Raw genomic sequence first — 21,795 nt, 5'->3', positions numbered from 1 at the left:
CAGGGTATTAGCTATCCCACCCAATTTTGTGTCATCTGCAAATTTGATCAGCGTTCCCTGCACCTCCTCGTCCAAATCATTAATAAAAATGTTGAAGAGCACTGGGCCCAGGACTGAGCCCTGCGGCACCCCACTCATTGCCTCTCCCCAGTTTGAGAAGGTGCTGTTGATAAGCACTCAGAGTCCGATTCTGCAGCCAACTGCAGATCCACCTAATAGTTGTTTCATCTAGCCCAGTTTTAGCTAGTTTGTTAATCAGAATATCATGAGGCACTTAGTCAAAAACTTTGATGAAGTCAAGATATATTATATCCACAGCATTCCCACAGTCCACAAGGGAGGTTACCTGATCAAAAAATGATATCAGTCTGACAGGATTTGTTCTTGAGAAATTCATGCTGGCTTCTAGTAATCACTGTATTATTTTCAAGGTGCTTACAGATTGACTTCTTTATAATCTGCTCCAAATTTTTCCCAGGGATAGATGTCAGACTGACTGGTCTGTAGTTCCCAGGTTCCTCCTTTTTGCCCTTTTTGAAGATAGGGACAATGTTAGCCCTTCTCCAGTCGTCCAACACTTCACCCGCCTTCCATGATTTTGCAAAGATAATAGACAGTGGTTCTGAGAGTTCTTCTGCCAGCTCCTTCATTACTCTAGGATGCAGCTCATCGGGTCCTGGAGATTAGATCTCATTCAAATTAATTAGGTATTCCTTGACCATTTGTTTATCAATCTCAAACTGCAACCCTTCCCCTTCAGCTTGTATTTCACTTTTTCTAGGGGGGGTCATAGACTCGCTTTTGGGAGAAGACTGAGCCAAATTAGGAATTGAGCACCGGCCTTTTCTTTGTCATCTGTTATCAATTTGCCATCCTCATTAAGCAGTTGAACCACCATTTATTTCCTCTTTTACTATGCACATACCTGAAGAAGGCTTTTTTGTTGCTTTTAGCATTCCTCGCTAATATTAGCTCATTCCCAGCTTTTGCCTTCCTGATGCCATTCCTGTCAAGAATGCTCAACTTCATTCTAAAGCTAGAATGCTGCCAATACTCCAAGGTTTCAGAGGAATTCTGCATTACATAGGAATTATAACGGGTTCTATGTGCAACGCTTATTGTGGCGAGAGGGGGCGAAATAACAAGGCAAAGTATACGGTGTACAATTTGGACCACATTTATTTATAATCTGCAAAGGGAGACTGGGCGGGCCCTAAGTTACGCCAGCAACTAGCTAGGCTTCATAATGAGTGAAGCATTCTATGTCTGGAGAGTGGCATCAGATGATCACCACCCCCAGACCTTACCCATTTTGGGGAGGGTAGACTAGCCCATGCCACTCCCCTACCCCAGGTCACAAGGCACTGGGTGGAGTGACGAGAGTCAGCCTAACAGGTAACCATCTGTCAGGCATGCTTTAAGCTGGATTCCTGCATTGAGCAGGGGGTTGGACTCAATGGCCTTATAGACCCCTTCCAACTCTACTATTCTATGATCCCCCTCTGGGGCCACAGAACCTTCAGTGGGAGGCCTCAGGCAGTACCTGTCACCATGAACAGTGCCACAGAATGATCACCATCCCTTTCTTCTAAGCGTTCCTGCCCCTACTAGCCACCACAATATTTTATAATATATATTTCTGAAAGAATGGGGAGAATAGGCTACCCCAAACCAACAATCATTGGCTAATAGGGGGAATAAATCCTTGGAGCCCCCACCTCCCCAATGGGAATTAAACCTTTTACCAGGGGACACATCCTTATTAATTAGCACAAGTTCAGTGTTGCCCAGCCCTGGTATACCACTATGTGGAACTCCACATAGGAACTCCAACCAGGAACTCCAACACAAGGGAGCTCTGTAATCCCAGACCTTTCCCTTCAGTAATTGAACGGTGGCGGGGAGAGAACTTTGGGACTACCCTACCTCCCAAGAACACCCCCTGCTTCTCAGATGAATATCTGGGAAAAGGTCTTTTGGCCTATTCCCAAAAACCTTTGGGCCCACTAGGCCCTGCTGCAATTGTGGCTGCCTGCCAAGCCGGGCTGCCGGTGGGGAGACATGCCTGCCGCCTGCACTGCCTCTCTTGTTGACTCGGTGTTCTCCCAGCTGTAGATTGAGTTGCCAAAGGTGTAGGGTAGGCTGCTCGTCCTTCCCCTACATGCTGTCTCCACCACCGCCACCCATGCCAAGACCACATGGGCCCACTCCTCGCTCTGCATGGTCGGTCCTTCACAATGCAGCCACAAAATGCAAAGAGGCCAGGTGCAGGGTGCAGCCGCCTAATATAGGCTGCTAACCCCACACCCGGCCAGTGGTGCCTGCCACCCAATCGCTTCAATGGTGACCATCTCTCCTTACCCCCTGCCCACAACTGCCTCCCTACTGCCAGTAAACAGGACATGGGAAAAGGGTGTTTAGTTATGGAACATGACCTCACAAGCTCAAAATTCATGTTGCTACATGAGTTGGGACCCTAGTGTGTGTGGGGGGAGACTTTAACCCATTAACTGTGGTCCCAATATGGATCAGATCCCAATGGCTCCAATTCAATCAATCTTTTATTTACAGTCAATAGACCAGAAAAAGAAAGGTACAGTTATTCCAAGCCAAAGGTCAATAAGATAACCTAAGCATATAAAACATATCATTAGTAATACATTTTAATACATAAAAATCAAGGGTAAAAGGGAGTAAGATCAGAGCAAGGATGGGACATGTGTTAACATTAGATCTTGAACAGAACATAGGAGGAAAATTCAAGCTCCAATTTACATTGCCAAAAGGCACCCAGTTGTAATGACAATTTTAGGCAAATGATTAAATCTCCCTACACCCCACTCTAGGGTCCTGATCTGTATCATGTGCCCTGCACTTAATTTTCAGAAACACAAGAACATAAAAAAAATAAAATAAGAAAGAGCCATGCTAGATCAGACCAAGAGTCCATCTTGTCTATCATTTTGTTCACACAGTGGCCCTGGAAAGCCTGCTTTCTGATTCTCTGGCCACCATTAGCATGCCGAGGGGCAATGACATGCTTTCCAGAGGACCTGGAAAGCATGCTTCCCCCCCCCTCTGCTCCAATCAGGTGACGTTCCTGCCCCCTCCAATTGGGGCCTTTTCTGTAAAGCTCAGGAACAAAACGCTTTCTTTTTAAGGGCCCGATCGGATCAGTGGCATGGAATGATGATACACTTACTGAAAGTGTGACATTCCCCCCTGCCATGCTAAAGGCACCTTAAAGAGGGAACCATGTCATTCCTGGACATTATAGAAAATTACAAAAAAAATCCCCTGACACCAAGGATAGTACAAAACCCAAGACAAATCCGGGGAAACTCTGACAGTTGGTCACCCTAAAAGGGAACAGTGGGCATGTCTAGACCTAGGGATGAGAAGGGAGGATCTCATGATATGGTGATCGTGAGATCCTCCCCCTTAGTCCACACATGGCGCACGACGTCCTGGGAGGAAGAGGAGGTCATGCCCGCCATTTTGTTTTTTCCTTTTTATTGAAAACGAGCGCACAAGCACTCCAGAAATACAGGTAGTTATTTATTTTTGAAAAACAAATAAAAGATCCCGCTCCCCCTCCCACCCACAGTGAAGAGCTCCATGCCTCATGCCCAGTTCCTGACTCCTCGTATTTACTTGTGAGGAGCCAGGATGAAACTGGGATGGCTGCCCACACATCCCACAGTCTCAGGACAATCCTGAGACCGGGGGAAAAGTTGGGATTAAAGCCGTCCCAGTTATCCCAGGGAAAGGGAGGGATCATCCCTCCCTGCTCCCAGGATCTCCTGTGCGTCATGTGGATGCACAGGGATGATCCCGGGGCGATCCCTGGGATAAGCCCTCATCTAGACATGTCCAGTGTCTCCAGCAATCAGACTGTGCCTTTACTCTTTGCCCCACTTGTGCGTTACCCTCCCCTCCTTGGCAGGCATAACTTTTCCTTGTCTTTCCCAAGTTTCTTCCTCTTTCAATCCCTTTTCATGCCTCTCTTTCTGCCCTTCCGGGTTTGCCTCAGCCATACTTGCTCATGGGCAATTTCATTCTCCCTACAGTGCCCTACCTCCTTGCTCCCCTGTCTTTCTTTTATCCTCTCTGCTTCTCTCCCTCTCTCTGCCACTGCCCCACTGCAGATGATGCTCAGTTTGGCTGATGGGGCCAGCTGCAGGCCTGCAACGACAGGTGATGCCCTCTGCAGCCATCCTGTCCTTCCCTTCGTGCTCAAACGGGAGCCTCGGCCTGTGTAGGGAAAACTAGCAATCCCATGAGTGACTTGCGTGAGGCATTTGGTAAGAGGCTGTGAGCCCCGCTAATCCCTCACGCACGCAGTTAGGAGAGAGAAGAGAGAGATCTGGGAATAGCTGGCTAAACTGAGTTCTGTGTATAGCCAGTGAATGTGCTAAATTTCATTGAGACTTGCTCTAGAAGGAATAAAGAAGCAGACAGTCAAAATATGGGAGGGAAGAAGAGGAAAAGAAGAAGCCTGATTGGTAATTTAGAGGGGGAGAGAGAATTCCCCATCCCAAGTGGCTCCTTCAGGAGGGATTTCAGAGGGACGTGAGAGGGTCCTACAACATTTATGAGGTGAGGTGGCTGGAGGCTTGAGGCATCCTCCTGAGCACTTCCTGGAAAGTGATGTCACATGGTCCTAACCCCCTTATCTGGATCGAGATAGCCTAGCTACAGTTATCCATGCTCTGATAACCTCTTGCTTGGATTACTGCAATGCGTTATATGTGGGGCTGCCTTTGAAAACGGTCCGGAAACTTCAGTTGGTACAAAACAGGGCAGCCCGCCTACTAACAGGGACTGGCCAGCGAGATCATATCACGCCAGTCCTTCTACAACTTCATTGGCTGCCAGTCCAGGTCCGGGACCGATTCAAAGTGCATTGAAACACCATTCAAAGTGCTGGTATTGACATTCAAAGCCCTAAACGGTTTGGGGACAGGTTATTTGAAGGAACGCCTCCTTGCATATGTACCTACCCGGACCTTAAGATCATCTACAGGGGCCCTTCTCCGTGAGCCCCCGCCAAAGGAAATGAGGCAGGTGGCTACTAGCAGGAGGGCTTTCTCTGCTGCGGCACCCCGGTTGTGGAATGAGCTCCCCAGAGAGGTCCGTCTGGCTCCTACACTGTACTCTTTTCGTCGCCAGCTGAAGACCTTTTTATTCTCTCAGTATTTTAACACTTAATTTTAACTTAAATTAAAATTTTACTGTTCTAAGTCTGTATTTTAATCTTACATCAATTTTGCTGCGTGGTTTTATCCTGGTTGTGCTTTTTATACTGTATTTTGTATTTGTGTTTTTAACCTGTTGGTTGTTTTATTATGGTTTTAATTTTTGTGACCCGCTCAGAGAGCTTCGGCTACTGGGCGGTATAAAAATGTAATAAATAAATAAATAAATAAATAAATTGCTGCAATGTGCTGCCTGCAGCTATGTGGAAGAAAATAAAGATGGAGGAGGAACAGGAAGTTTGGGGAAGCTGAAGCCCTTAAGCTTCTGCAGAAGGCAAATGCTCAATTTGGAACTGGAAAGGGAATGGCAGTAAAACGAGACCTGTGAAATACCAGGGAGCTCTTTCTGCCCTTTCCCTCCCCTCTTCAAAATGTCATTGCTAGCAAGCTCCCAGCACTGGGCACGTAAAAGTAAAAAGCTAGGAGAAAGAGAGAGAGAAAGACAGAGGGCTCATCTACACCAAGCAGGATATTGCACTATGAAAGCGGTATATAAAAGGCAGGAGCCACACTAAGCAGGGTATAGTGGTATGAAAGCTGTATACGGTATGTGTCAATGGGCCCCAACAGTGGTCAGTGCACATCAATACCACTATGAAGCAGTAGTGTGGCTCCTGCCTTTTATATACCGCTTTCATAGTGGAATATCCTGCTTGGTGTAGATGTGCCCAGAGAGAGAGAGAGATAGACAGAGATAGAGAGTCATAGTGCTAGGGCTGTTGCGAGTACCTGACTGAATCCGGGAGGGGAACGGACTGCACCACGCCTGCACCATGGACCTAGTGGGATGTCCATGGTGCAAATCGTCCACTCCTGCTGCCTAAAATGCGCACTTTCCCCACTGCATCGATGGGGCCTCTGCATGTTTCTGCAGTAGCAAGTTCAACTTCAGTTCAATTAAGGATTGCTTGATCACAATTAATTGTGCATTGTAACCTTGCTGTATATAATGATGATCATCACCATTTAGTAACACTACTTCATTACATTCAATGGAGGATTATTTCTGCTTTTTTAAAAAATGCAAATGTCTTCTGTTTCTGCATGGTAATAGTAAAGCCTACATACTGTAAGACCAAATACCACCAAGTAGATTGTAAAAACTACAATTATGATTCCAATTTGGAACTCCGATTTTATTTCTTGATCTAATTTTCCAATTGCGACCTCCCACAGCAGTTCTTTGCTCCTATGAGAATAACATATATGTACATGTTTGCTCTTAATGATATTTTCACACACCGATTGTGTGGCGGGGCTAATGTCTTCTGGAGGGATTCGGGTTGGGAAGTCTGCAGTAGAAACTGATGGGGGAAATGGTACCAAGGAATTTATTTGATGAACAGGGTCTCCTCCCCCATCTTTGAAAGGCACCGAGTAAGAAATGCCTAGTTTCATAATTGTCAATCTTGCCTCAGGTAGGGGAAAGTCCAACCCACTTTCCTGTATGGGGAGGTGCCATGACACAGGCTCTGAACAACAGACCCGGCCGCAGCTACTCCCTGCTCAAGCCAAGCACCACCGCTTGATACGCCTGAGGAAAGGGATAAAAACCACCTTCCTCCAAACTATGTGGAGAAAGGGGTTAAATGGAGAAGGATTTTAATATATATAATAATGCACAGTGAGTTATATCTGCTCAGGTGAATGATTGTCAGAGTGGGTGTTATATGTGTAAACTTAAGATGATAAATGCCAAACAGACACGTGGGATTTTTGTGGTAGTTTTAAAACAAACAATCAAAATTTATTTTTAAAAGTTCACAAGCTTTGTTTCAACTAACAACATTTAAAAACCTTTTTGAAACCTTTCATACAATCCTGTCACTCATTCACATACACGCTTTCCTTTTTCTCACACAATCACTCTTGAACTTTCTTTATTCTCAGTATTGATTAATATACATCCACTACGTGCACACCACACTCTAAAAACACCACTCACTACACTGACTCTCAAATTTCCCAGGCCTTAAGTACCATAAACACAGAGAGCACTACAGACTCTAAGAGTACCTAACAAGTCCCCCCGAAAAGTTTTTTTCAATCCCCTCAGTCATTCCCTTATATATCACTCCTCCCCCCTCCCAAGACATTCTAACTCCGCCCACTCAGGCCAACATTCTACAAACCACAGACTTACAAACCGCAGACATACATTTGGAATTGACTTGTGGGGTGTAACGCCACAGGAGGCTCAGAAATAAAAGACGAACAAGTAAGTTGAAAGCAGTATCTTTTATTGGCTTTCCAGATCCATTATTTGCTGAAGTTCATATAAGTTCAGGTTTTTTTGGATGCTCTGAAGCATGGATGAAGAGGTAAGTACTCTCTTGTAAAAACACTGGCTAGAATATTTGCAAGTACATCTCGTTATCCTTTAACAAGGCTCACCAGACATGGATTAAGAGGTAAATATAGTCTTGTCAAGACACACTGGCTGGAATGTTTGCGAGAACATCTCCTCACCCTCTCCCTCACCTCACCCTCTACACATGATCCTCCTTCCCTTGTTCTCTCCTTCTTTAGCTCTCCTTCTGCCTCCTGCAATGTTGGGTTGTTCAATGGCTCTCTGCTCCAGGAAAGCCCTGTCTGATCTTCCCCAGGTAGCTGCAATCATGATTCAAGCCAAATTCTGGGTTGGCTGGCAAGTGAGTGCTGATGATTCTGTTTGCCTTGACCGAATGCCTAAAGGCCAGGAGAGATGGGGGATGCATTGGTGAGCCCTGCCAGCTCACTCCAGTCATACACAGAAAGAATTCAGTACTGAGCATTTGTGCATAAACAGCAAATTCAGGGTGGTGTTTTTTTATAACTGAAAAGTAAGGAGGGAGAAATTTACGGTAATTAGTAAGCCATTTTAAATGCATTTATCTGTTTACGATGAGCTACTGTGAGGAACAGCACAGATTTTATAAGGTGAGGGTTGGAATACGATCCCCATGACAGGATCTTGACTGAGTTTTTTCACTCCTTCTGGTAGCTGAAACCTGAATGCCCTCAGCAGTTTGATCAAGAAGATGAAGAGCTCGATTCTTGCCAGCTGCTCCCCCAAACACACCCGAGTCCCTGTGGAGGACATAAGGGAAAAGCAATGAGTGAGTAATATGTCCTAATCAGGAACCAGGTGTGAATCTGAGAAAGGAACATGAGTTGGTACCCTCTTCTACCCCACACCCTCAAATGCTAAAGTGCTTGAAATGGGATACTACTCTGGAAGGAGGGCAGAAGGAGAGTGTGTGGAATAGTGTGGTGTAGTGGTTATAGTGATGGACTTGGATTTGGGAGATCCAGGTTCTAATCACCACTCAGCCATGTAGCTGACCAGGTGACTTTGGGCCAGCTTTTGACTCTCAGCCTCACTTACCTCACAGGGGTGTTTTGAGAATAAAATGCAGAAGAGCACAGTTAGGTAAGCCAACTTTGGCTCCAGGCAAGGAGAAAAGTACAATATAAAGTAATATTAAATGTATGATTAAGCCTGCTGAATATTTCTGGTATTTCCAGGTAAAGGAGAGGTGCAGAACTGAAGGGCAATGGGTCAAATCCAGCCCACCTGGATTCCAATCCAGTCCTCCAGGTGTCCCCAGAAGTCCACAGCCCATTTCCTCTGACCTTGTTCTGGTTTCCCAGTGTCTGCTGTTTTTCCCATTCTGAAAGACTGAAACGCCTTTCCTAAGGCTTTAGTTACTGGCTGGAGGAGCGTGCAGTGGCAATTTTGGTATTTTGCCCCACCCACTTCATCTGTGGCTCCAGCCTATCTCTGCTTCCACTCTGCCCACCACTGGGAGGCAGCCCCTGAGAGCTTCTCTGAAATGGAATCCAGCCCTTGAGCTGAAAGTGGTCCAGTAGCCCTGAGTTAAAGGATGGAGAATCCCACGTCTGAGAAGATGCCATTCATTGCCAAGAGGTCTTCCAGAGCTGCTGTCCATTGGAGTACCAGCCCAGCAGCTTAACTCAGTACAGAGCTGCACATTCTCTTATGGAAAAAAAGAAAGAAAAGTCTACACTAAGCAGGATTTAACACTTTGAAAGCATTTTGAAAACAGTGTATGGAATGTTTCATGGTCCCAAAAGTTTTCAATACTGTAATAAAGCAGTACTGTAGATCCTGCCATTATCTCTGAGATGAAAGTATGAATCACTTGAAATTATTTTCCAGCCATTTTACCTATGAAGTCACAGAACACTAAGGAATTTTTCATATTACATGAGAATGCAATTCAGCGGCTGCTACCTAATGATAGCATTAGGTATCCTTCTCTGTGAGCCCCTGCCAAAGGAAGTGAGGCTGGTGGCTACTAGGAGGAGGGCTTTCTCTGCTGTGGCACCCCGGCTGTGGAACGAGCTCCCTAGAGAGGTTCGCTTGGCACCTACATTGTTTTCCTTTTGTCGTCAGCTGAAGACCTTTTTTATTTTCTCAGTATTTTAACACCTAATTTAACTTAAATTGCCGTTTTAATTTCACATTTTAACGTATATCAATTTTTGCTTTGTGGTTTTATCCTGGTCGTGCTTTTTATATTGTATTTTGGATTTGTGTTATTAAATTGTTGGTTGTTTTATTATGCTCTTCATGGTTTTAATTTTTGTGAACCGCCCAGAGAGCTTCGGCTATTGGGCGGTATAGAAATGAAATAAATAAAAAAATAAAAAAATAATGATCATTCTCCAAAGCCTGACACCATGAGCTTTAACACACCAGCCTTATAGTCTGCTGTCAAGGTGAATTGCATGCAAAGGACTCAGATGACGCCAACCGTATAGTCTGCTGTCAGGGCAAATTCCATGCAAAGGACTCCGATGACGCAGACCGTGTCTTGCTGTGATTGTGGTTGTTTCCTCCTCTTAGCAACGTATTTTGGTGTGTGGAAAGTCTGGTTCTTCCAGCATTTTCACCTGCCCTTAAGTGCCCTGCCCTTTGCCCCACCAGCCTCAATGGGCACTAGCCACTTCAGAGGGGAAACTAGAGTGGAGGCGGGAAACAGCCTGCACTTGAGAGTCTTAAGCCAGCAGGAAACAGAGAGGCAAACTGGGCCTTAAGGAGGGCAAAAGGCAGAAGGCGGCTAGTGGTGCAGGGTTTGGGGGAGGCTGACGAGTGCCACAAGAGGTTCCTCCAGCAGTGCTGGGGTAGAGGGACAACATTGCAAATGCATTTGAGGGAGGAGGAAGCACAAGAATCCCCCAGTCGTCAGAGTGAGGAGAAATAAAATTTTGGCAGCCTGCAGTTGCAGTGGCAGCACCAAGGCTGAGGGGATTCATTACGGGTGATGTGCGCCGCTCCTGCTGGGGGAAGGAACAATGGAGGGAAAAGTGGTGGTGGTGGTGGTGGTAAGCATGTTCTCTGGCTTTGACTGAGGCGGGATGAGGAGGCGCCCATTGCAATATGCAAACAATACACTGAAATATAAGTTTAAAGCAGCAATATCACAACGACTATTTTAAACTAAACTAAACAAAACCACAACCACAAACCCTAAAGCCTGAACACACCCTTCTCATGTCCAAAAGCAAAAACCCATCAGCAAACATCCAAAACAGAGATTAAATGGGATAAAAGGAGAGGTGGCACTACAGGAGAGGGGTCAAGAGGCTTGGGACCTACAAGTGCACCGGTGTAAGTTTGCAAGCTTTCATATGCTATGGAAACAAAGTGGGGTAATTCGAGGATAAACCAGGACAAATGCGTAGTTGTGGTGAAGCTTTAATGGTGTAATCGTATTCATGTTAGATGTAATCAGCATTGAGTGTGCAAGAAACTCAACCTGTCATAAGGGAAGAGTGCAGCAGAGAAACAGATAGTTAATCAGATAGAGACGTGTTTGCATTATGTTGTTTATTTTGACTGGTTAGTATCTCTTTAACTGAAGATCCTGTTTAACTGAAGATCCAGCCAATGCAAGGGGGCGACTTTTGCCTGCTTGCATTGGCTGCCTGTATGTTTCTGAGCCTGATTCAAGGTGCTGGTTTTAAAGCCTTACACGGCTTGGGACCACAATACCTGATGGAACACCTCTCCTGACATGAACCTACCCATACACTACACTCAACATCTAAGGCCCTCCTCCAGGTGCCTATTCTGAGGGAAGCTTGGAGAATAGCAACAAGGGAGAGGGCCCTTTCTGTGGTGCCCCCTCCCTCAATTCTGGAACCATCTCCCTTTAGGCTCACCTGGGGCCAACATTGTTATCTTTTTGTCACTAAGTTAAGACTTTCCTTTTCTCCCAGGCATTCAACAGCATATGCTGAGTTTTAATTGGCTCCAATAGCTTTGACCTTGCTGAGTGTTTTAAATAAATAAATAAATAAATAAATGAGATTCCATGTGTGTCCCAGAATGCAATTCTCGGGCTTATTTCCTGGTTCTAACTGCTCTCTCTATGACAATTATGGTTTCTGATGACAGTTAGTAAGAATTCTCCAAGAGGTCTTGATAACATTAGTTTATCTCTCCACTCTTAGTCTATCTATTAATGTTTCATTTTTTGTTCTAAGAACAAACAAATTCATTTTCTTTGTTCTCTACTATTAGAGAATTATGGCTGGGAAAGCCAAAGGTAAAAAAAAAAGGTAATAAAAAACAAGGTTAAAAAAAAAACCCTTGAGGAATGTGCGGATGCAGTTGTGTGTCACTGCATGGGATAGTGGTGCACAGGATGAGTGCACAGGATGACGGCAGCTACTCTACCCATTTCTCTTTAGAACAGCATCACCTTCGCTCCTCTGATGCCATGTTTCTCGCCTGCCCAAGGGCCTCTACTTCCCTTGCTCGGCTTCGTCCATTTTCTTCTGCTGCCCCTTACGCCTGGAACGCTCTTCCAGAACATTTGAGAACTGCAAGTTCAATCGCAGCTTTTAAAGCTCAACTAAAAACTTTTCTTTTTCCTAAAGCTTTTAAAACTTAATGTTGTGCGGACTTTATACTGTTAGTTTTACCCTACCCTGTGCCTGCTTACCCTACCCTGTGCCTGTTGGCATTCTCTTCCCCTCCTTATTGTTTTACTATGATTTTATTAGATTGTTAGCCTATGCGGCAGGGCCTTGCTATTTACTGTTTTACTCTGTACAGCACCATGTACATTGATGGTGCTATATAAATAAGTAATAATAATAATAATAATAATAATAATAATAATAATAATAATGTAGAGGAAAAGCAGGGAAGAAAAAGCTGATAGTGTAGAGCTCAGATCTGGATTCTGCCCTGAAGCCAGAACAGGACACAGTGGATTAACCACCTCATGTAAGGTAGCTCAATATCTGATGAAAAGAAGTGGGATGGTTTTGGGCTTGCCTGAAATGAAGTCAGATGGTGTCTCCTGGGAACAACTCAGTAAATACATCTATAAATCACAAGCAGGTTTAGATTTCTGCATTTACCTGCTCCGAATGGCAGAAATTCTTTTCTAGTCACAAAATTTCCATCCTTGTCCAAAAAATGATTTGGGTTGAACTCTTTAGGAGTCTCCCATCGCTTAGGATCCAGAAGAACAGAGCGCAGGTCTGGAATAACAAGGGTCCCCTGCAAGAAAGAAATAACGGACTGGGAATGTATCGAGAACAGCGGCTTTCAGGATTGATCCCCACTTTCCCAGTGCTAAGCAATGCGACCACACATATTTCTCTTGGAACTGAGGACTCACTTCGGACTGGTTCTCTGAGGGGCTATTTAAGCTTAAGTTGTTCTTTGGCAAAAATATCATAGAATCATAGAATAGTAGAGTTGGAAGGGACCTATAAGGCCATCGAGTCCAACCCCCTGCTCAATGCAGGAATCCACCTTAAAGTATACATGACAGATGGTTGTCCACCTGCCTCTTGAAGGCCTCTAGGGTGGGAGAGCCCACAACCTGCCTAGGTAACTGGTTCCATTGTCATACTGCTCTAACAGTCAGGAAGTTTTTCCTGGTGTCCAGCTGGAATCTGACTTCCTGTAACTGAGGACCACACATCAATCCCCCCTTCTCTCTTTTTTTTTAAAAAAAATTCCTTATGCTGGCAATGGCACGTAGGCAGACTGGCTTCTTCCCACCCTCCTGTGAAAAGAAAAGACCCAGAGCAAGCGCTCCTGCTGCACCAATGTATCCCCTGGGATAGTGCTATTGATAGATAAACATTTATTTATTTAAACATTTATATCCCGCCCTATACCACAAGGATCTCAGGGTAGCCTAGAGATAAAATCACACATATAAATTAGAATAAATATACAATTCTAAAACTAATCAAACCATTAATGTGTTAAAACCAATATGAAATTTTAAAACAGTTAACTCCAATTAAAACAAGACAGTGTGCAGGCTGGTGGATTTAGCCATCAAACGCTCTGTTAAAGGCCAGAGCTGTTGCTTTGAGGTTTTATGTTTAACAGGGTGCAGTTGGGGCGGGGGGGAGGAAGACATCCTGCATAGCAGCATTTTCCTGCCCCTGGGGAAGCACCCCTGTACTTCAAATGCTTTCTGCGCCCACCTTGAATATAATCAGAATGTCCCTTTCCTGTTTGCAACCTGCACAAGGCATGGGAAGAATAGGGAGGAGGCGTTCCAGTTCATCCTTAAATATCATGTGCTCTGCAATAACCATGTGGATGTGTCTGTCTGTCTGTTTGTCCAGCATGACACAGCACCATGACTGTGAAACTTTTTCTTCTGAAACTTCGCACGCGTACTAAGGGATCCCTAGGTCTGTGTGCAACTTGTTTTAAAACTGCATTAGTTTAAATTGTTGCATTGTTGCTAGGCTTTATTTCTGCGGCATTTTTTAACACAATATTTTTAAACTTTTAAAGTTGTATATTGTATTTCACTATGTTCTATTTCATGATTTTAATTGTTGTAAAGCACTCAAAGGGCTCCGGCTGTTGGGCAGTATAAAATAGGGCTGTGCATGGACCCCCCGATCCGCTTTGGATCCCAATCCACTCCTTTCGGATTGGGTCCACTCCACTCTGTGACGATCCGCCTCCGTTCACCTCCGCTCCAGATCCGGTTCAGAGCTCTGCTTCCCCCCCCATAGACTTGCATTGCAAAGGTGAAATTCCTATAACTTTTTTAGTTTTCAAGTTAGAAACTTCAAAATGGGCACAATGATAGCTTCTAAATAGATCCTTAATCATGACAATTTTGACAGAAATCAGATAATGTCCTGATTTTTGGGGAATATTTAAAATATTTCCCCTCATTTACAGAAATGCAGTTATCTCCGTTATTTTTTTTAAGATACACACATGGAACTGGGCACCATGATAGCTTCTAAATATATCCTTATTCATTCCAATTTTGAAGAAAAACAGATCATGCCCTGGTTTTCGGGGCAAATTTAAATTATTTCCCCTCATTTACAGAAATTCAGTTATCTCCATTATTTTTTAAGATACACCCATGGAACTAGGCACCATGATAGCTTCCACATAGGACCTTAGGCATGGCCACTTTGAAGGAAATCAGATCTTGCCCTAATTTTTAGCATTTTTTAAACGTTTTAACCCTCAACCATTTCCCCAATTTTCAAAACTGCATTCATCTGCGTCATTTTTCAAGAATCAGACATCTAACTGGGCACCACGATAGCTTCTAAATAGATCCTTATTCATGCCAATTTTGAAGAAAATCAGATCATCCCCTGATTTTTGGGGAATATTTAAAATATCCCCCCATTTACAGAAATGCAGTTATCTCTGTTATTTTTTAAGATACACACATGGAACTGGGCACCGTGATAGCTTCCACATAGGACGTTAGGCATGGCCACTTTGAAGGAAATCAGATTATGCCCTGATTTTTGGGGAATTAAAGTTCAACCTAAATCAGAATGTTCTTCTCAGGTTAACCACTTCAAAAATGAACACAGGGAACTTCAAGATAGAAATATTAAACAGGGTGAGCGTACAGCACATAGCTGGTCGTGTGAGAAACAACTCAGACCTTGCATTGCCACGCTTGTGTCACAAAACTAAAAAAAAATGACTTTTTTTCATGACATCTACTCAGTGCTAAAACGTGTTTGTTTTTCAAGATGCACACACATCAAACAGAGATGCTGTTGAACAGATGATCCTTTCAGGGACTGTCACTGTTCATAAACTCCAGGGTATGCCCAGCCAATAATTGTAATAACAATAACAATAATAATTCTAATAATGATGATGATGATGAGCCTACATTGTCACAGAGGATTCAGTCATCATGGCAGCAACACATACAAAATGCAGCTGCCTTTTCATCACCAGGAAGGGCTAATGCCCTGAGTCAAAGCAAGACATGCACAAACCGGCCCTTTGAGGCGGGCACAGAGGAGGAGAGGCAGCAGGCGGCTATGCCCCTGAAGCACTGGGAGAAAGCATGCCGTAGGCTTGTGGGGTTGACCCACCCAGCCCATCTACATCTCCCTGGCACCAGGAGGGCAGAGAGGCAGGCAGAGGCTGGCAGTAAGGGGCTGGTATGTTGCACGAGTAAGCAATACATGCGTGGGTAAATCCCACCCGATGCGGCTAAACCACAACGTGGGAACCCAGGGAGGTGGGGAGGCAGGCAGGCAGCAGACAGCTCCACGGGCACAAGTTAGTGAGCCAAGGATTATTTCCAGGCCATTCAAATCCAGAAACACAAACCGGCTCTGTGAGGCGGAAACAGCACAGAGGGATGCCTTTGCATCCCATAAATAATAGGAGGCTAGCAGGACAAAAGTAAAGCTTTGTGTTCCTTGCTTCAGAGTTGATTGACTACACTGTAAACACAGCCATTATATCATCATCATCATCATCATCATCATCATCATCATCATCATCATCACAACAACTAGAAGAATGAGAAAAAAAGGCTAACTGACTTTATTAATAGTATTGGAAAGTGGACATGCCCAGCGCCCTTGAGGAAGCAGTGGACTGTGCCACTGTAGTCTACCTCTCAGTCCTTTGGAGGCTCCTGTCTAGGTTCCTGCCTTTGAGAAGCCACGTCACACATCAACTCATGCAACTCATTGATGAGGTCCACTACAATGGCACGGTCCACTGTTTCCCCTTTAGAGGGTTCTGATTGTCCTCAAGGGCAGTGGGCACTGTGCACTGTGCACGTCCACATGCCATACAGGACATCATCCCCTTCCACTACTGCTATCCAGTTGTCCACCAAGGTTACTGTGGTTACCTTGCAGTGCTGTGTTGCCTATCTTTTATTTTACTTTGTATATTATTTAAAACATTGGTAGTGGGTTCCTTTACTGGAGTAACCTAAGGTAGTGTGAGTTTGCTCGGGCTACTGTTTCGCCAATCCACTCCTCACTGACCGAAGTCTTACCCAAAGACAAAGAAAGGTTTCCCTGTATGCCTTTTGCTTATTCCGCCCCCTCCAACATTGGGATTGGAGGATGCTTCACATGGGGTGATCACTCAGCACGATTGGGAGATGAAGATGTCTATCAACACTGAAAAAGGCTTATTTCCCCCTCCCACTTCTACCCATTCAATAAAAATTAATTGCAAGCAAACCGCACAATGTATATATTTGAAAATCAACACAAATGACCCCCAATCATCAATCTTTAAAAACAAAGAAGTTATAGGCGTTGTTTTGCCCAATAGAATCCTATGTAAAAAACACATCGAAAATAGCAATTGGCGCTCCGGATCGAGGCGAAGTGGTCTGCAACTGAGCGAACCACTTCACCTCAATCCACTGCTCCCCCGACCCAATTCGGATCTGCCTTTGGCGGAGGTGGATCAGGTCGCTCCGCTCCTGCTTTGCCGATCCGAAATGGAGCGGAGCACAGCCCTAGTATAAAAGTGAAATAAATAAATAAATAAATAAATATATTAAATAATTAATTTAAAATAATTTGAAGTGCATTCATCTGCAGCCATCATTATATTCTGTACCTTGGGAAGGAGAAAACCACCCAGCTTCACATCCTCTGAACATTGTCTTGGGCCCCCAAAAAAGAAGACATAGTTTGAACGCTGTATCTCATGAATCACAGCATTAGTGTAGGGGACTTTCTTTAGATCTTGATAGGAGATTGATTGAGAAGAAGCGAAAACATCTTCTATCTCCTTGTGGACTTTATCTGAAGAAAATGACGGAAATAGAAGCTTTATTTTGAATGTTACTTTTTATTTCTGAAAGCTTAAGTAATCATTGGCAGCTATTTATTCTACATGAAATCATTTCATATGAACCCCAAATAACATAATTTTATTACATTTATATTCCAACTTTTCTCCAAGGAGCTCAAGCCCACCATAGACCGTTCTCCCCTGCCATTAATCATCCTAAGTAGCCTGCGAGGTAGGTTAGGCTGAGAAGTACAGACTGGCCTAAGGCCACCCCACTCTGTGGGGATACAAACCTGGGTTTCTCCATCCTAATTCTCCATCCTAGTTTGACCCTAGCGCTGACCATTACATTGCTGGGCTAGGATACACAGCCTGAGGTAGGATTGGTTAGAAGAGCAGTGCTATCACTGTAGAGATGTATTGTAAAAGAAATAAGAACTTGGTCCCCAAATACATGTTTAGGCTAAAGGTAAGTTCTAGATCTGAATAAATCTGAAAATGTTGAAGATTGGTATGTTACTTTTAAATTATGTTATGTCTCACAGAAGAGTTATGATTGCCAGTTCTTAGTCTGCCACTCTTCTTTATTGTCAGTTTTATTTGGGCTGTGATGGTTGGTAGACTGCTCTGGCTCTGGCCTCTGAAGGAAGGTTGATTGATACATTGACAAACACACTTACGATGTAGCCCATATTCTTTCCCAGTTTCGTTGCGCATTTGTCATTTTGCTATTACTCATTTCATAGTCATTCAACAGCTGCTTCCATTTTACCTTGTTTATTTTAATTCTGTTGAGTTGTTACTTTTGGGGCCTTGCTAGACCTACCTGATAATCCGTCTGGGAGGCAGGGCGATGGTGCACTATATCTAGCGTGTGCCGTCGCCCTTTTCCAGACGTCAGCATGTGATGCGGCAAGGGGAAGCCCCGTCGCGTGCTCCGTGTTTCCCCCCTTAAAGGGCCATGTGCGCAGGAGCGCATCGCCGAAAAGGTAAGTACTTTTTTAAAAAAATTAAGGGTCCCTGCTCCCCCTGCCCCTGCTTCCCCCCCACAATGCCTGATGCCCCCTGCCCGCTTGCTCGCTCCCCCTCCCCCTCCCTGATGCCCTGTCTCCGTCCTTCTTTCCCCCTCCCCGATGCCCACTCGCTTGCCTGTCCTTCTTTCCCCCATCCCCCATCACTGATGCCTGATGCCCTGTCCCCCGTCCTTCTTTCCCCCTCTCCGATGCCCACTCACTCACCCGTCCTTCTTTCCCCCATCCCCCATCCCCGATGCCCTGTCCCCCGTCCTTCTTTCCCCCCTCCCTGATGCCCACTTGCTCGACCGTCCTTCTTTCCCCCATCCCCGATGCCCTGCCCCCCATCCTTCTTCCACCCCCCTCCCCGATGCCCGTGCCCGTCCTTCTTCCCCCCCTCTCCTGCCGGGTCCGGCCTTTCCCCTGGCCCCTATCTCCGCCCCCATGATTCCCCCCTGGCCCGATGGGCACAGCACTCGTATGTGTGATGTGCCTAGTCCGTGGCTTCTCCTGGCTACTTGCGAGTAAGCGAGCAGCTGGGAAAAGCCATGGACCATGCTAGACCTTCCGCAGCCCCGGCCTCAGGCTGGGGCTGTGGAAAAACCAAGCCATAAGCGAATCCACTTATGCCAGTACAAACCAGGTCTTAGCCCGGCCTGACCCCGGAATCCCCTGTGCATCATCTGGATGCACAGGAGGGAGACCGGGCCTCACACCACGCTAAGGGCTCGTCTAGCAATAGCCTTGGTTATGGATTGCAGAAACTGATCCTGTTTAGACAACATGCTAAACCAGGGTGGTTAAGCATCTTGGACTAAACATGATGGCTTAGCATGTCATGTGAACCATTCCTAACTATGGTGGCTACATAATTTTGGTTTAAACATGCCCACTAACCATTGGTACAAAAGGGTTTGTAACCTAACCGTAGCTTAGCATGTTGTCTGAACAGGCCACTAGACATCTTTCCCTAATCTGGAAATGCTGGCTAGTGTTAATGGGAGTTGTAGTTCAACACATCTGCAGGACGCCAAGTCAGGGACGGCTAAACTAGGGAAATGGTTGTGAAAAAGAAATATCTTGCATCAGAGGTAAATCCAACAGGGGGCGTCTGCACGACGCTCCTTTCACTGCTGATTCCCCCCAAAAACCTATAACGTCACAGTGTGACAAACACTGCAATGCCTGGGCAGGATTGAATGTGAAAGATCGTGCCCTGAAACTTCATAGGATCACTTACTTGGCCGTAATGAGCAGCAAATAGTGGCTAATGATGGGACTCTGAAAGTAATTAATTTTTCCTTCTGCTTGAAAGGATGTCTCTGTGCACCTATAAACCTTCAAAACAACAGGTACTTGCCCTCTTTTCAGTTATGCTTCTTTGTAGCTGTGAAACATTCCCCCCCCCCCCACAACGTGCTCATAAAGTGAAGTGAAGGAGTCACTTCTGAGTAGACATGCAAACATCCATTCTTGAGCCCCTTTCTCTTCCTGCAGTGGGAAGGGCGCAGGAAAATGCACAACTGCAGTAAAGAGTAAAAAGGCAGTGACTGCGCACACATTCTCAACAGTGCAGATTCAAAGTAGCAGGGCTGACTGACCTCCCCACTCCTGGACTCGTCAAAGTGCCATGGAAGGCTATGGGATACTTCTGGGTAGCCATGTTTAGCCCTGTGCCCCTGCTCCACGCAACTTTCCCTTCGGTCAATCAGTGCCTATTCCACCAGTCTGTGCTGAATTCAACTGTGGTCACACAGACTCCAAAACTGCCCTGAATCCTCAATGACGGGGAAAACCATCACAAAATGTGTTTGGGAAAAAAAAATTGGGCAAGAAACGCCTCAATAGCTATAAGAGGGCTGTTTGTCAGCTGACACAATCGACTTGGGGCTGTAGTAGAACCAAGGTTAAAACTCCGTATAGATACCCCACAGATTATTTCAGTCTCCTCAGGTCTTCTAAAACTCTGATCATGAACTCTTTTACTTATAAGTTTCATTTCTACAAGGAACATTCTAGGAGGTACTGATAGAGATAAGGCAAAATGTGAAGTTTAAAAGCATCCGCAGAACGTTTGAAATATATGAAGCTGGGGGTTGGACTCGATGGCCTTACAGGCCCCTTCCAACTCTACTATTCTATGATTCTAAGGGAGACAGTCCTATTCATGTTTGGACTTCAAAAAGAAGTCCTACATCTCCCAACATTCCCCAACAAGCCATGCTGGCAGTTGTAAGACTTTTCCTTCAGTCTAAAAATGTAAAGGATTGTGCCCTAAAAGAATGACATGATAGGGATTAAGAGTGTCCCTTGCTCCTACGGGATAGCTCTCTCTCACCTTGGATATCTGGATGATTTGTCAGGAGGACAAGTGCCCATCTCAGAGAAGTGGCGGTTGTCTCTGTTCCCGCGACAAAGAAGTCGTGAATGTTCTGAGCCAGGTTCTCTTCATCAAAGGTAGAGTTGGGGTCATTCTTGCTCTGATGTTGAAATTTAATTTACAATGAATTATTGATTGATTGATTGATTGATTGAATTTTTATACCACTCAATAGCCAAAGCTCTGTGGGCAGTTCACAAAAATTAAAAGCATTCAAAGTATAAAACCAACAGTATAAAAACATGATATAAAATACAATATAAAAGCACAACCAGGATAAAATCAGCAGCAGTGCAGAAATACAAATTTAAAATACAAAAATAAAATAGCAAAGTCAAAATTAAATTTATAGACTGTTAAAATGCTGAGAGAATAAAAAGGTCTTCAGCTGGAGTCTGAAAGAATATAGTGTAGGTGCCAAGCGAACCTCCTTAGGGAGCTCATTCCACAGCCGGGATACCACAGCAGAGAAGGCCCTCCTCCTGGTAGCTACCTGCCTCACTTCCTTTGGCAGGGGCTCACAGAGAAGTGAGGGTGACCTTAGGGTCTGAGCAGGTACATATGGGAGGATAGCCTGGCCCCAAGCCTTTTAGGACTTTAAATATTCATACCAGCACTTTGAATTGGGCCCGGACATGGAGTGGCAGACAGTGAAGTTGGAAAAGGCCTGGCGTGATGTGGTCTCATTGGCCAGTCCCTGTTAATAAATGTGCTGCCCTGTTTTGTACCAGTTGTACCAGTTTCCGGACCGTTTTCAAAGGCAGGCCTTCAGCACTTCCTTACTTTCTGTGTCAATTCTTACTATCCAAGGAGCAAATCATGTCCCATAGTTGAATGTTGTGAGATGCACGCACTCATGTGCAGATTGCATCTTCTACTACCTGTGAGGATGTCTGGATTAGGGTTATACTTGATGGAAAATTATTATTATTATTATTATATATCACTAAGATCTGAAGGTTGTGTACAGATAAAACTATACAAACAACATAAAACAATAAATATACATAGTTAAAAACAAATTAAACCATTAATTAAGCTAAAATCAGTATAGAATTTAAAAATAGTAAAACCAATTAAAACAGTTAAAACAAT

The 21,795-nt window shown here is 44.7% G+C and overlaps 1 protein-coding gene across 1 annotated transcript in view; it reads right to left on the bottom strand.

Annotated features, from left to right (window-relative positions):
- Positions 1 to 7,930: 7,930 nt before the first annotated feature.
- Positions 7,931 to 21,795, bottom strand: part of LOC134402440 (cytochrome P450 2J5-like) — a 30,226-nt gene continuing 16,361 nt past the window's right edge. The window contains exons 6-9 of the mRNA XM_063131881.1: positions 20,659 to 20,800; positions 17,131 to 17,318; positions 12,639 to 12,780; positions 7,931 to 8,327 (exon numbers count right to left, since the gene is read on the bottom strand). Coding sequence (XP_062987951.1) covers positions 8,137 to 8,327; positions 12,639 to 12,780; positions 17,131 to 17,318; positions 20,659 to 20,800 — 663 coding nt within the window. The 3' untranslated portion in view covers positions 7,931 to 8,136. The remainder of the gene's footprint in view (positions 8,328 to 12,638; positions 12,781 to 17,130; positions 17,319 to 20,658; positions 20,801 to 21,795) is intronic.

The sequence above is a fragment of the Elgaria multicarinata genome, chromosome 8 (genome assembly GCF_023053635.1).
Source record: "Elgaria multicarinata webbii isolate HBS135686 ecotype San Diego chromosome 8, rElgMul1.1.pri, whole genome shotgun sequence".
Lineage (NCBI taxonomy): Eukaryota > Metazoa > Chordata > Lepidosauria > Squamata > Anguidae > Elgaria > Elgaria multicarinata.
Note: the sequence above shows the minus strand (reverse complement) of the source record. Positions and strands in the feature narration are given on the sequence as shown.